Source organism: Crocodylus siamensis, chromosome 4, assembly GCF_052110815.1.
Source record: "Crocodylus siamensis isolate JL-2025a chromosome 4, ASM5211081v1, whole genome shotgun sequence".
Lineage (NCBI taxonomy): Eukaryota > Metazoa > Chordata > Crocodylia > Crocodylidae > Crocodylus > Crocodylus siamensis.
In genome coordinates, this window is record NC_143398.1 from 184,292,669 (window position 1) to 184,307,940 (window position 15,272).

A 15,272-nucleotide genomic window follows, 5' to 3' on the forward strand; every position below is an offset into this window, starting at 1 on the left:
GATTTTTCAGCGTGATGGGTAAAACGTAAGAGTAGCAACTGATTCCGCTATAAATACTAGCATGAGGGCAGCACGGGAGGGAAAGCAAGCACAAGCTATAACGGGCTGGAATGTTACCCATCCATTGGTACCTCTGAACAGGGGATGAAGGTGTTTCCAAGGTATTACCTGTTATCAGGCAGGACCAGAATGACAGTGCCAAATTAATCTAACAAAAAGATCTAAGTACTTTGATGGTGGGAAGGGGGTGGCACGCATGTGGCTGTACCATTCAAAGGGGCTGGTGGGGATACTATACAGATGGCCAGAAGGCAGCCTGTGCTCTTTGGAGAAGCAGGGCATTCCAGGAAAGCAGTACAGGGAACTTAAACTGTTGCTCAAAGACCACTGGAATAATTGAGAGTCCTAGACCTCTGGCTTCATTGGGCCATTAATGAAATTTCTGTGGAAAGGAGGAGAGCAGAGCAAGAGGTATTGGAGGAGAATCGCAAAAGAGAAGAGAGAGGGGAGAGGAAGCTCTTAGCTCTTAGTGTCACAGATGCATTTGGTCAGTGCTGTCCAGCTAAGAATTGGCACCTTAGGTGAGTCTGGGCCAAACTCCCATTATAATAAATCTAGGCTTGGAGAATGCCAGGTACAGTGGGCTATACCAAAGCCCAAGGCCTGAACACTTGCAGGCTTTGGGGAAAGTGTGGATGTGTACTGCTGCCTGAGCTCTGCTACTCATGCCCGCTCCTTTCGTGAGCCCTTTGTGCCATCACAATTTATGCTTGTGATGTTCGTCTTTTCTTTAAGGATCTTCTCCAACCTGGTGCAGGCATTTCTGAGTGAGCAGTTTTAGAGGTAAAGCCCAATTTAGATCAGCTTTAATATCTGCTGTTTAGCTTCAGGTAGGTAAAGGGAATGTGGCATTCTGAAGGGCTGACAGGTTACCAAGCATCCTATGGTAAAATCACCAGTGAAAGGAGACATAGCTCTCAGCTGGTGACTCATCAATAAAGTCTTAGTGCTGCTGTGGGGTGCTTAAAATAAAAAAAAAAAATAGCAGTCTGCTGGATTGCATAGCTACAAACCTTTAGGGTTAGCACAGCCCGGGAAAGTGCTGGCATCCTCTGTTGTTGTCCTTCATTTGTCACAGAACCTGATGGGAAATCATTAAATTAAAAGGAGTGCAGTGGAATACACAAAATCACAATATGAGTTTAGGAGACTGAGGCGGCACATCAAAGGCATGTCAAAGCCTGGCTTTATGAAATGATTTTTTTTTTCATTTCCACTGATTTCCTAGGTGAAATTAGGTGACTGTCTGGCTAGCATAATGATGATAATGATGGGAAACCATACATACTCAAATGACATACATATAGCTTTAATAAAGGATGAGGAAGACTTGAGGGAGTGCATTAAATTGAGTAATAATTTATTATTTAGAGACCTCTACCCATTTACTCATTTTTTCTGGGAGAATTGGCTCTTCCTCCAAGGTATGCCATTTTTAGAAGGAAAAAAGGCACAGATCCATAGATATGCTGCAGTTGCTGGCCAGCAGCACAAACTTAGGTGACTGCCTGCAGCTAAGGGCTCCAGTTACCTAGCCTGTCTTTGAGCTGTTCAGTAAACATGCTGAGAGAGAGGAGAGAGAAAAAGAGAGAGAGGGTTGACAGGGCCCTGTATGTCCTATAGGAATGCACTGCAATTATTTCCAATCACAATTAACCTGATTAGAATAATGGACAGGAAGTGTCCCTCTGTAGCTAATGCAGTTTGGCATCAGCTGACTGAAATCCTTTGATAATTTCTGCACAGATGGCTGGGCTGAAAGCAGCACTTTTTTAATTATTATTTTCATGGTCTCTTGGTAGGCCAAAACCTCGACACCAACAACAGACCTCCCCATTAAGGTGGAAGGCGCCAACGTCAACATCACAGCTGCCATTTATGATGAGATCCAACAGGAGATGAAAAGGGCCAAGGTGTCTCAGGCCCTGTTTGCCAAAGTGGCTGCCAATAAAAGTCAGGTGAGTGGTTTTTTAAAGGAGCAAATTCTGGGGCTGGAATTAGACCCATCTCTTCCTCCTACCAATAAAAATACATCTGTTCCTACAATAATAAAAATAATCATCTCTGGGGAACCTGTCGTGGTTTGGCTTAACCTCCTGAATGGTTTCCTTTTCCTTTTAAAATAGGATGGAAAAGGGATCTGCTCTCAATCCAGTTTAATATATATTTATATACATTGTATCTAATGGGCCCTCTCTCTGAGGTGCACACACACACCTTTTCCAACTGTGATATGTAACCTAAGCTTTCTGGTAGTAGGACAAGGACCCTCCAAAATGTTGGCATCCTCATTTGGCAGGTAAATTATTTGTTTTCTTAAATAATTCATTCTGGAAAACTCAAAGGAAATGGCAGGTCGGGCAGGTGTTTCTCTTTTGCATGCTATATATACTCTGTAAAGTATTGCCTTATAAATAATTTACTCTCTGCCCCTGCCATTTGTGCAAAGTGTGTGTGCGTGTGTGTGTGCGTACATGCATTCAGGGGATATTACAGTTAAATCACTTGGACAAGCTTTTATCTTGGATGTTAAAAAAAATATGCAGAGGAACCATGATTTGGGGGTAACATTCTTGAAGAAATCAGAAATTTTATCCCCCTGGCAGGGGGTTGTTGTGTTGAGGATGGTAAACAGAATTTGATGCAAGGCCAGTCTTGGTTACTGTTAAAAGGGGCCATTAAATCTATATCAAAGGAGCAGTTTCTGGCCCTGTGTGAAAGTGACCCAATTTTGTTATGAGACAGCGTCAGAGTGTGTGTGTGTGTGTGAGAGAGAGAGAGAGAGAGAGAGAGATGTGCACACATTTTTTGATATGTATTTTTATTTTCCTCCAGAAAAGGAACAGTATTGTATGGCATTAAAACTGAAGTAAAATGACTGTGGAAAAAAAAAACTGAAAGGCATTTAAAGCCTGCTGATGCATGTGTAGGAGACAGCCTTACATTGTAACTCCTGGTGCCAGGGCAAGGGCTATCTGATTCTTTTTCTTCTCTTTCTTGCTCCCATCTTAAATATTATTTACCTTTGTCCTGCACTTTCCTTTACTGAGGGGCATGGGTTACAGCTTACAAAAAAAACAAAAACCCAGGCAAAGTATGAAATACATAAAAGGAAAATACCATGGAACCCTCTTAAACTGTTAAATGCATGAAAATCTTGTGTACCACATGGCAAAATATAATGAGAACTGGAGCTGTTAAACGAATAAAGCTGTTAAAAGCATAATGCCACTTGGCACAACTACTGTGCATTTAACGGTTTTCCACTGTGTAATAAATGACATATGTGGTTAAACGTGCAGTAAATATTAAAACTGCACAATTGATTTTGCAAACGTGCCCCTTATTCTTTACTTCATGCAGGTATCAATGTTCCACACGCACTCTGGACTGGACAGTTTTTAATATGGAGTTTTTAGCACAGAATTCCAGCCTCACTGAGGTTAGGTTCCAAATTGCCTGCAAGCTTCCTGTCATTTTACCTAGAGAATTCTTGAGAGAGAGAGAAAAGGGCTGAACCACCCAAAAATAATTTGGGCGCCTTACTAGTTTCAGTGTATGTCAATCCAAGTTCCCAGACTAAGCTGGAGCTGAGCTCTATCATGACAGAACTGAGCACCAGCAAAACAGAATTTAATTCTTTGCTCTTTCACTTGAAAATGACAAAATGAGGGAGAGTTTCCAAGCATGAAGCAGAAGGTTAAAAGGGGGTTCCATGAATGCTGTTGTTTAAACAGGCTTAAATTAAATTTGTTTTAATTCTTCCATCAGCAGCCAATACCAAAATGTGATTTAGTTAGTTAGTTAGTTTTTTGAGCTGCCACTTTTTTTTTTCACGGTCCTGGCAAGGCAGTGCTGACTCCATGATGCCCTAGCATTTACCAGGTTGAGATGTCACAGCTCTCTACTGATGTATGAAAGTGGCTTATGAGGACATTGGGATCCAGGGACAAGAAGCAGTCATTGAAATGCGACAGTGTTGAACCTCCTCATTTACTTAGAGTCCATTTACACGCCCCTAACCTGGATCCATGCTCCTCCATGGCTGATGTGACATCAGTGTGTAATGCATAGTTTGGTTATGGAGTGAAAGCAAGCTGGCCAGGAGAAATAGAGAAGCAATTGATACAGCCCCCTACATCTCTCTGGGGCACTCAGCACAAAGTTTATCTTGTGGTTCATTTAATAACTGCCAACAGGCTTTCTAAAGTTTTTCATATATCTTGCTCTCATTTGTAGAAGCTGGGGATTTCAGCATTGACTTCACTGAGTGTAGGTTTATGCCACACAGTATTCCAGAAAATCCTATCCAGTATTTTCAGAGGGAATAACATTTGAAAGAGAGAAGAGTCTGGTTGCACTCTTATTTTTTCTTGCTGTTTTACCTGATATCTGATTTGTTTGCAGCTCTGCATAAAGCTTTTCTCCACTTCACCATTCCTTACTGCTCAGGGAACAATCCTGGTTACTGTTAAAGTGTCCACATCATTGTTTGCTGTCATTCATCAGCAATAACATACACTACTGTGAGATCTTCCCAGTTTTTATTAACAATGAATACAGCACAGGGATCTTTCGACATTTAAAAAAAATTCCTTCATCTCACACTCTCAGGCCAACGTCAGGGAGAGGTGGAGCTTTATTTCTTTTGATCTCTTACAGGAAAGGGGAGAGGAGAACCCCTTGAAAAGCAGCTACTATAATTGAGATTATCCACTAGTAGAATGTATTAGCTTCTAGTCTGATAGCCATCCATTTCTGTTCTTAAATCACATTGCAGACAGGTTTAACAGCTTTAAAGCCTTGAGGTGCCTTAGGAACCAAGAACACAAATCATGGTGTTTATCTGGAAATCAAGGCATATAAAAAGTATAGGGCTTCAAATAGATATTGAGGTAATAGTGATGGCCTCCCTTAAAATATTTAACCCCAAATAGTCTCAGTCCTGCATTACTCTCAGACCTTCGGCTTATTTATCATTTATGTTATTTTGCTGTTTAAAGCCAAGCATGGATGGCCTCATTTTTCTGAAGTTTTGTATGCCTACAAGTCCCGCTGAAGCCAAGAAGAACTGCTGGGTGTTCAGCACCTGGGAAATTCAGGCTGCCCATATGTTACCCTATAAATGTAAATTGTTCCACCAGTTGTTCCAAGTATAGCCAGTTGGCATAGGTGTTCCTGCCTCAGGGAGGCTTTCTGAGTTCAGGTGTAGGAACCTTAGGTTTTGTGCATTTATATTGTGTTCCCAAGTGCACCAGGCTGAACCTCACTGCAAGTGGATTTGGGCCCATGCTATATTTTTCAAGATTTTTTTTTTTTTAGGTTTTATTTGTGAGGGAAAATAATATATTCAATTCTCTTAAAGAGAATGTTGTTCAGTGAGTTGGATGTCTCAAGAGTGTGGCCAAGAACATTTCACTGGTAGGTCACTGGTTTAAATCTGGCCCATATTAAGCTGCAAGCCAATGGGAGCAAATGTCCTGTGCTGCAGAGTGGGCTCTATCCGGTGACCTGGCTTCTACTCCCAGTTCTGCTACTATATGCTGGTATGATTTTGATTAAGTCACTTCACCTCTCTCCCTTTCTTTTCTTCCTCCTTTAAAACAGGAATAATGATGCCCTTCTTCCTTGTAGGCCAGACATTGTGTGGACATGTATGGACATATAGTTGTGTAAACTATATACTTTTCAATAAAGAATGTTTCTCTAGGGCAAGGGAAGTATAAGCACAGAAAAGTTTGTTGTGCTGGTTTTTGTGGTTGTACTTGTGCTGTGGATAAGTTGAAGGCTTTGCCTTCTGAAACTGTTGCCTAGGTGGCCTTATGTCCTCTTACTACTTCATTCATACTTAAAGCACCTTGAAATAAAAATTCTTATTCAAGAGACCTGAATTTGCTGTCATTTAAACCAGCATAATGGAGGTTTGACTCTGAGCTGCACCTGATAGTTAGGAGTTCTGCTAAATGCAGAATCAGGCTTAACACATTTATATACAGTAGATTCTGCTTTACTGAATAATGGTTACTTACAAATTTCAGTTCTTTGTATACTTTCCCAAAGGTGGAAACATTTGCTTTGAAACATTTTGCCTGGTTATTTACAAATCATCTTTTAGTATGTTCCTGTTTATTGCATAGGCTGATACTAGTAAAGGAAAACTTGGCTTATTTAACCAAGTAACACAAAAAATTGAACACTTCATGGAAAGAGATTTCTGCTTGTAACAGACAACTTATTATCATGTTTCAAATTATGAAACAGTTTTGTGATCTGATGAATGATTAAACTTTTGCTGTTTTAAATGAATAAGCACCTTTTGAGGTATATACATCAGGTTTCCTGTCATTAACTGCTATATCAGCCATGTTAGAGCATTCCTTCAGTAGCATGTCTAAGAGCATGTTTGTGAGATTTTTTTTTCTACGCTGTTTACACAGTCAAGTGCAAGGACATAGTAAGGTACAATATGTGATTGAACAACAGTTGCTGTAATTTTCAGTTTATTTGCCACAGATCCTTAAGAGATGACAAAAATGTGTAGAGTGACTTTCAGTGCATTGCCACATTATGATTAGGAATTATGTTACCCATTTCCAGTCTTTTTTCCCTTTTCTGTTTATTTGCATATCCTGCTTATTTACATAATTGTGTTAGTGGCGATTATGGGAATAACAGAGTGTATTCACACTGGTTTTTTTTTAAGACAAAAATTGAAGAAGACAAATTAAAGAAAACTAAGATAGTATGGTTGAGAGAACCTAGTGAGGTAAGGAAACTGTTCTAGGCCATGCTGCTATTCTCTTTCCCATACCATACCCCACCTTGTCCCTTGCCGCCTTGCTAGGCCCCTAGCTATTTTGAAGATGTGTTATCAGCTATTTTTGTCCTCTATGTGGTGGCAGCTGTGGCTGGGTTTGCAGTAGTGACTACCACCATTCTTGCATTCCCTATAAACTGGTACCCAGGGCTGGTACCTTGCTCACTCACCCTTAGTTACACTACTGCTATTTAGAAAGCAGTGAGCAGTCTGGCAAGGATAGGTTGGCTGAAAGGCACAGACTGAGAAGCTATACCACATGACAAGCAATAAAACTTGTACTGTAAGGCTCACACCTTTGTTTTTTGTTATTGTCTTTTTTGTTTTCTGGTGTTGATTCCTGTTTAGCAAGGTCTTTTTTTTTCTCATTTATAAAATCATGGATTTTTTTTGTATCCCATAATTGTTTAGCATCTAGCTAGCTGTGGAAGATGAAAAAAGCATAAAGCTTCGAAGGGCATGATTAAGGACAAAAGCACAACGCTACTGAAGACTGTACCTTGAGTCATAGGCTTAGAGGATACGTGTATAGAGGTGCATATAAACTTATCTGAATAAAATATTCCTCATCACTGTAGTATCTGACTATACTTTATGATGCTCATGAATAACTATATCTGTTGAACTCCTATTTGACTCATATTCTGGTATTATTACTACTTCATACAGCATCAGAGTTCCCCATGGCAAATACAGAAAGGCAAGATCCTCTACCAGTGAGCTAAAATCTTTCTGAAATAACTTTAGGCACCAGTATTTTCTCTACAGTCTTGTTGAAGATATTGTTTTGCTCTTTTGCCTTTTATGATCTCTAAATAACATGCACACACAAAATCTTTTAATACCTCTTTAATGTGAAGAGCTTTAAAAATAAATTATGTTTTCAATAATCTTGGAATATGCCAGCATTTATACAGTTACTAGATGAAGCTAGTGAGGAACGGATCTCAGTGAAATGGCTCATAATTAGTCAAACATTTTGAAAGAGGAAAAAATACTAATCATTTTAGTTAGTAAATTTAAGGCTTGAAATTATTAACCTTGAATTGTAACAAAATGCTCAGTCTAAAAGTTTAGTTGACCCCATCCTCAAAAATTCACTGATGCTCATGACAACTCTCCATTATAGTTAGTTTTTATCCATTTCAGTTTTCGTGATTAGCTTCTCTTGAATCATTAGGGGGGTTATTTTAATAGACGCTTATTGGATTCATAGAAAGTGAGTTTGGCGATTAAACAACAAGAGCTGAATATTATTTGGCTCATTTCATGCTGTAGAAGATCCCCAGCTGATGGAAGAGAAGAGAACCTTCTGCCCTTCTGAAAGTTTATGCAGGCAGTTCAGGTGATTCCGTGTAGAAAGCATTCTTTCCTTCGCTAACAGTGAAACCTTTTTTTCAGATCTTTCAAGACATACATCAAATGTTGCTTTTTTTTTGTCACATATGTTGACATTTTCTGCACTGATCATGTGGGTGAGGAAATGGCCTTTTACATTTATTTTCAGAGGAAACTTGAATCACTCTTACTAAAAACTCTTTATTGGCCTACTCAAGCATTCACTGGAGTCCCTTGAAAATGTCACCACAGAATATCTTTACATTTTATTTTTATATATATATATATATATATATAAATTCACACACAGGGAAGCCCAAGGTCAGTTGAATTACCTGCCCACCATACAGTGCTATCAGTATTGATAGTGTGTCAGTATGCAGTGCAGCCAAATATGCTGTGTCTAAGTAAGTTTTATTGGGCAGCAATATTGGGTGTGATGTCAGCAGACAAACTTCTGTGAAAGTAACCAATGGTCTAAAGACCGGTGTATTCAACTCCAGACTTTTCCCTAAAATTTTTCATAATTTAATATTAAGTAGTTCTTATAGATTACAACCAGGGCTCTGACTGGGAGAATCAGGATATGTGAATGAATCCTCTAAGGCTTTTTAAATATAGTCTTCCCTTTTTCTGATCTCTCTGGCTGTGACTTTTCTGAATCTCCCTCTGTCTTTCCCATGCTGTGTTAAGTATTAGAAAAGTAAAAGGGTCAAGCTGCCAAAAGGAGATTGATGATACGTGACAGAATGTGGCTTGTATGTGTTGCACCAACTAACCATCCCTCAAGGGGTTTCTGAATATACCATGCCTAAATGTTTTAGTGTAGTAAGCATACTGCTCCTTTAGACAGCATAAAAAGCACAGTGAGAGAGTCTCCTGTAGGTTTTTTTTTTTTGTTTGTTTTACAATGGAAAATATATTTGATTAGGAGATAGCGGTTAAAAATGGAATGTTAATATATTGTTTTATCAAATACAAATGCTTTGAAAATGTTTATCTTCTCTGATTAGCATGACAAAAATAGAAATCAGCTTCCCCTGCATTTCCTTTTAATAGATAGATTGTGCAGCCTCCTAAATGCAAGTTTTGGAGTGAAAGTACAGAAGCGATGAACAGAATTCGTTGGGTAGCACAAGCACTGGGTAGGCCTGACTTTGGAGCAGAGCTCCCTTTTAATTTTGATGTTTTTCTTCCTTTTATTTTTAATGGAAGACATTCTAGTTAAAGAAGTTCAGAAGCAGGCATTATGGGCCAGATTCTACCACTCAGTGACTTATATTAGACTTCCCTGGCAACTCCATTACAATCCATAGAGCTGTATGGTAGACTTCTGCTGAACATATCATGAGTGGCAGGGTCAGAAACTGAATCAAATATCTCTGTGAGTGTCATGTAATTCTTCCGGCTCTGAATAGGTTTACGTAAACTGGATTCACCTGTAAGTGTATTGAAATCAGCCCAAATATTATGGAGAAGGTAAGGGAAATGAGGTTAGAGTAGAATCGCTTTTGTTTTTTCCTCCTCCATACTCTAGCTATGAATGAAAATTGGTGTAAACTGTTGTATCCCTTTGAACTTCTGCCTATAACAGCATTTCTGAAATAAATAATTATTTTGGAAGATTCTATGTAACATGCACACAATTTAAAAACAAAAACAAAAAAACCCCAAAAGACCTAACTTAAGATTTTTAACAGTAAAAGGAGATTTGTTTATTAATAATTCATGAGTTCTCATTGAACATGCACGAAGAAACGGTGCTATTCAATAGAGAATACTGTCATCTGTCACTGTTTTATTTGACATTTACACTTTTTTTTTTTGCCTGGTACTGCAAAACTTTCTTGGATGGCATGTTAAGATTATTTAAATAATAATAATAATAATAATAATAATAAAAAAAATCCCATGCAGACTTCTCATCTTTTACCTAGAAAGGTTTTCTTGCATTTTTAAAGGGTATCTGAGTAGTGATGGTTTAGTCTTTTCTCTCATATTAGCTGTACTACCACCTAATAACAGATACTGTAGATGGACAGATAGAGTCCTGAATAGGTAGGCAAGTAAATGAATGGATGAATAAAAAGGTGGAGGGATAGAAGAGAGAGTGGAAGGATAGATTTGATGTGGATAAGTGTACAAGTGTTTGTGGGGAGAACAAATAATGTGTTTGGGGGGAGAGCAAATAATGGCTGTTGTGAAGAAAGCTGACACAAATAAATTGCCACTGCTGATGCAAAATAAATGTTTATAAATGGCATCAGAGGGAGATCCACTAGAATAAAATGTGAGTATAAACAGGGCATTTAGCACAATGACAATTCAGAGTTAGGCGCACCTTGCAATTTCTTGCTAATATTAGGCTCATGAAAATCTTTCTGCTCTGTAGGTTAGTTATTATTTATAAAAATCACAGAACCAGCTGATACATTCATAAGCTAATTATTGTAGCAGCTGGGTACACATGGTGCAATATGTCTGAGGCTGTGAAGTATCACAGATTTCTTGGGGCCTGCTGTGGTGGGGGGTGTGTTGTAGAAGGCTAGATCCCTTAATCTGATCAGCCAAGCAGATACTTTGTGGGGAAACTGGATTAATATTCCTCTAAATACCATGAATGTGCTTCACCTTCAGAACTGGGCTCCCATAAATGTGCCATTAGCTTATCTCCTTTGGGGAATTGAGAAGTTCTCAGGTGTCCTAAGGATGACAGGCCCTTTGCCTGGTGCCTCCCTTTGCCAGAAATTAATTTGGTTTGCTCATGTCTGCACACATGGTCACACTGCAGTCTAATCTTTTCCCTAATAGCTCCAAGGTCAGGACCTTGCGTGTTGCTGGGCAAATTGAGCACTATACTTCTTAAAGACTAATGACAGAGAGCACGTAGTCCATATTGAAGCCTGTAGTGTCGCTCTAAGTGATTGTAATGAGTGTAGATTATAACAGTGCATATAAATCAAAATACCGCAGCGAATGTTTTGCTAGGCATTCCAAGTGTCATAAGTGAAGATGGTACCACTCAGCTGTCACCTGTCTCATTTCAAGCTGAGGCTTCCCACAATGCAACTCATTCCTCAATCAGAACAGCAGGTGTTGTCTTCCTTAAGGTCTGGATCCCTCAGAACTCCATTTTTTTAGCAGATGTAGGTTTTTGTTTTTATTTTCTGTTAAATGATTGGTCTTCATGCTACAGCATCCCCTGAGAGATGTTAAACATACCTGCTTGAAACATTTGAAAGAGTTCAGTTGGAGACTTATTCAGATCAGTGAAAAGGATAGAGAAATAGGAGCTTATTTTTTCCACAGATGGTTTATTTTCCATTTCAAAAATAATTTCTTTTATACAAAGGAACCCCTGAGAAAACACTTCGGGGCTGAAAGATTTTTTTCTTCTCTCTTTTTTTTTGAGAGAGAGGGGGACTGGTTCGTTCTCTCTCTCTGTGTCTCAAAAGGGTGCTAGGGGATAAAGACAATGGAGGGGCAGCATTTTTTTAGAAATTCAGTTATCCCTCAGCTCTCTGGTTGGCCAAATACCTGCTAAAATACTTTTAAAAAATATATTTTCTAAGTAAATGATTAGATATCTTGTTTTCATCCCCCCCCCAACCCCCCGGTTTATTGCAAGAAAAGATCAGGTCTGCACAAATGTGGCCTCTCACTTGTAAAAACAAGGCAGTGTTGTGTTACAGATTAGTTTATAAATCCCCAGTGGCTTCACAGTTCAGTGCCTACAGCTGCTGCAGATGGGCCTGGGTTTTTGTCTCTTCGCTGTGCTGCAGCCGGCAGTTGAAGGAGAAAATGGAATGATCAGGTTATTAACATGTAGGCCGTGAGGAAGAGGCTGCACAATGAGAACAGCTGGTGTTGCTGTCTTGGCTGATGCAGCGGAGATAATCAAATCTTGCCTTTTTTTTGGGTAAAGGCAGAAGACACAGTGGAGAGTTAGACAAACAACGGCTTATGATATTATATGGGGGGTTTATAATGCACTTTAGGAGTTGTCATTGGCTTACAAGTTGTTATACAAAAAATTGTCCCTTTATAGGAGTGACTTAATGGGCCTTTAGTGAACCTGTCTGTTGAGCTTTCGTCAGTTACCATTTGGAAAAATACAACTTGGGCTACTTTCTTTTTCAACACTGAATGGTTGCTGTTGAACTATCTACCTTTTAGGTATTTTAAGGTGCCTATCTAAATGGTGTCTAAACACTAAGTCATAGCTTGGAAATGATGGGTTATAAAGCTACTGGGTAAAATATTATGACAAGAGTCAGTTCGCTGAGTTGACAGCAGCCTCGGCATTATTTTCATATACTCCATCATTTGCATTGCATTTTTTCTCTCGCAGGCACAAGAAAAGAATGATATCCTCAGTGCTAAGTAGGAAGCATCTGCCTGCAGGTGTGAACTGAGCCAACTTTCACATCCTTGTAGGATCAATTATATATAGAACCCCCCTCCCCTCCAAAACAAAACCAAAACCAACAACCCCCCCCCAATAAAACAAAACCCCTTGGCTAACCTGCATGGGGCCTATCATAACAGATACCTGTGCTCAGACATGGGATCAGCATACCTTCCAGAGGGAACTTTTCTTACTTTTACAAGTCTTGCCATCTTGCTTCATGGTATTTTTTGTGTTTTAGTGTGTTCTTTTTCTCATGGTGCACATTTCATCCTCTGGCAGTCATGTTTCACACTCTTGGCTCATGTGTTCTGTAGAATTTAATAGAGTGATAACTTTTTGATGGTATTTCAAACTAACTTATATAATTACTTAGCAGGCCTATAGTTATCCATTACTAAACTTTGTAGATTGCTTTACCGTTCCCTAGATACGTGGTCCTAGAGCTTTAGAGTAATGTCTACTAAGTCCCATTTATTTCATTCTTATTAAATTTTGTGGGACTTTTCTGTAAGACTGCATCTTCGTTTCTTTAACAAAGTTCCATTTGGGTTTTGAATAGAGGTAGTGGATGCTTTATAGCAATAGCTGATTTGTTGTTTTTTTTTAAATTTGTTTATATCTTTTTCAAATGGGTTTTATGTATTGGGTGGATTCTGAACCTGAGATTACAATCACCCTCTCCTTCCTGGATTGCTAAATGAGAGGGGTTTGAAGGCTACTTATTGCAATTCCCTTGCTTACTACAGTTGAACCTACTTATATCTGGGCTCATTAAGAGCTGTGTGATTAGGGTGATCAGCAAGAAACTAAGAAGCCTTCTTACAACGGAAGTTCTGGTACCTGTCGCTGTTTCTTCACTGTGCCACAAGTAGTGACAGTAGAACAGATTAGTGAAATTAAAAGGCAGCTAGAAATGAGAGACTGCTATATCCAATCAGATTAGCAGAAGTGAAAGCAAAGTACTTCAGCATTGCCTGCAGTATAGCTGATGATCATCTTGCACCTGGTTCATCCGTTTTTGGCAAGTTAACTACTCTGACCCTATTGCTGCAGGGCTGGCTGTGTGAGCTGCTCCGCTGGAAAGAGAACCCAAGTCCGGAAAATCGCACCCTTTGGGAAAACCTCTGCACCATTCGCCGCTTCCTGAACCTTCCCCAGCATGAGAGGGATGTGATCTATGAGGAAGAGTCCAGGCATCATCACAACGAGCGCATGCAGCATGTTGTTCAGCTCACTCCAGAGCCTGTGCAGGTCAGAGCACTTGCCTCCCTTTCAATGATTCTTTGTGTTACAACAGCTGTGAGAGGTAGAAAAAAAGTTTAGCCACTTCAAGCTTCCTTGACCTGCAGGTTGAGAAGCACCAATTTTAATCTCTCTCTCCAAGGTATCAGGACAAAGTTCTGAGAATTTTGTGTATAAACCCGTGTGTGTGTGTGTGTGTGTGTGTGTGAGAGAGAGCATGTATAAGTGCCCATGTGTTGGGATCCAAAGGGGAAGACAAAGCAAACTATTTGTCTGGAAGCAATGAGGATAACAGCCAATTAGTTGGAAGGGTTGGTGTTATGGTTATGAGTTACAACTCAGAAAATTGTCTAAAGTTGCATACATTTAGAAGAGGACAAGTAACTAAGTCTAATAACTAAGAACAGACTACCCAGACTGTATATGTACATGTGTATTTGTGTTTACCTAGGAAGAGGGAAACAGATTTGGAACATGGATAGATGTTCTCTACCCACAACATTTTTAGACTGTCTGACAGTGATTCTGAAAGCATGTGATCGAAAGGCCAATATTATTTGTAAAGTCCATCATTAGAAAGTGATAATGCCATAGGAAAGATAGGGGAGTAGGAAAGAAACATGGTCCAAGAGTGCATTTTTTTTCCTTGTGAAGCGTCTAATAGTAAAATGTCTGGAGAAACAGTGCTTGCATGCTCACTAGAACTTGAAGTAATTGTAAAAATGACCAGGGTGGACATTCTTTGAAAGGGCAACTTCTTTTCAGAACCTTCTCAATTGGACCTCTCATTGCATGTCCTTGGTTTACAAGCTGATATGAGCCTTAACTCATTTGGTCTTAGTAAAATGAAAAGATTATTATTTTGGGGGACCTGTGAGGTCCCCAAAATCATTCACATGTGAGAATGAGTATTGTTCCTTCCCTAGTAAATATTTATATATGTTGCAAAATCAACTATCAACTGGTACTCTTTAAAGGCTCAAGACTGAAATAGCAGAATGTAGCAGATCTGAACCAATATGAAATGAGAACTAAAGGGAAGTTTATAGAGAAGTTTTCCACTCTGTGCTTTGCATGAACCCTCTTCCAGTAGTGATTTGATTTTTAATATTCTAACGTACAAGGAACTTCAGGACGGGGTTGTTATTTGTATGCCCAAAGCCCAGTAGTAAATCAGAATCAGGGGCCTTACTGTTTTAAAAACCAACCAGCCAATACAAAACTTCTCCCTTCCTAACCCATAGATTTTAAGTTTAATTTGAGGTTTCATGCACTCAGTTTGTATACCAAACTACAGGGGGCAGTAGGTTGTTGGCAGGGGCAGGCAGGAATGACAGAATGTTTCATGCAAGTCATAAGCTGGCTACATGCAGGACTTGATGGCTCCAAATCAGTTGAAAGCTA

The 15,272-nt window shown here is 39.3% G+C and overlaps 1 protein-coding gene across 3 annotated transcripts in view; it reads left to right on the forward strand.

Moving 5' to 3' along the window:
* SATB2 (SATB homeobox 2) overlaps window positions 1-15,272 on the forward strand; it is a 175,817-nt gene that overhangs the window by 129,006 nt on the left and 31,539 nt on the right. For 2 of the 3 annotated variants that reach the window (XM_090045166.1, XM_090045165.1), the window contains 2 exons: window positions 1,863-2,018; window positions 13,680-13,877. In XM_090045166.1, the coding sequence (XP_089901292.1) occupies window positions 1,863-2,018; window positions 13,680-13,877 (354 nt within the window). The remainder of the gene's footprint in view (window positions 1-1,862; window positions 2,019-13,679; window positions 13,878-15,272) is intronic. The other variant, XM_090045167.1, reaches the window with a different exon arrangement.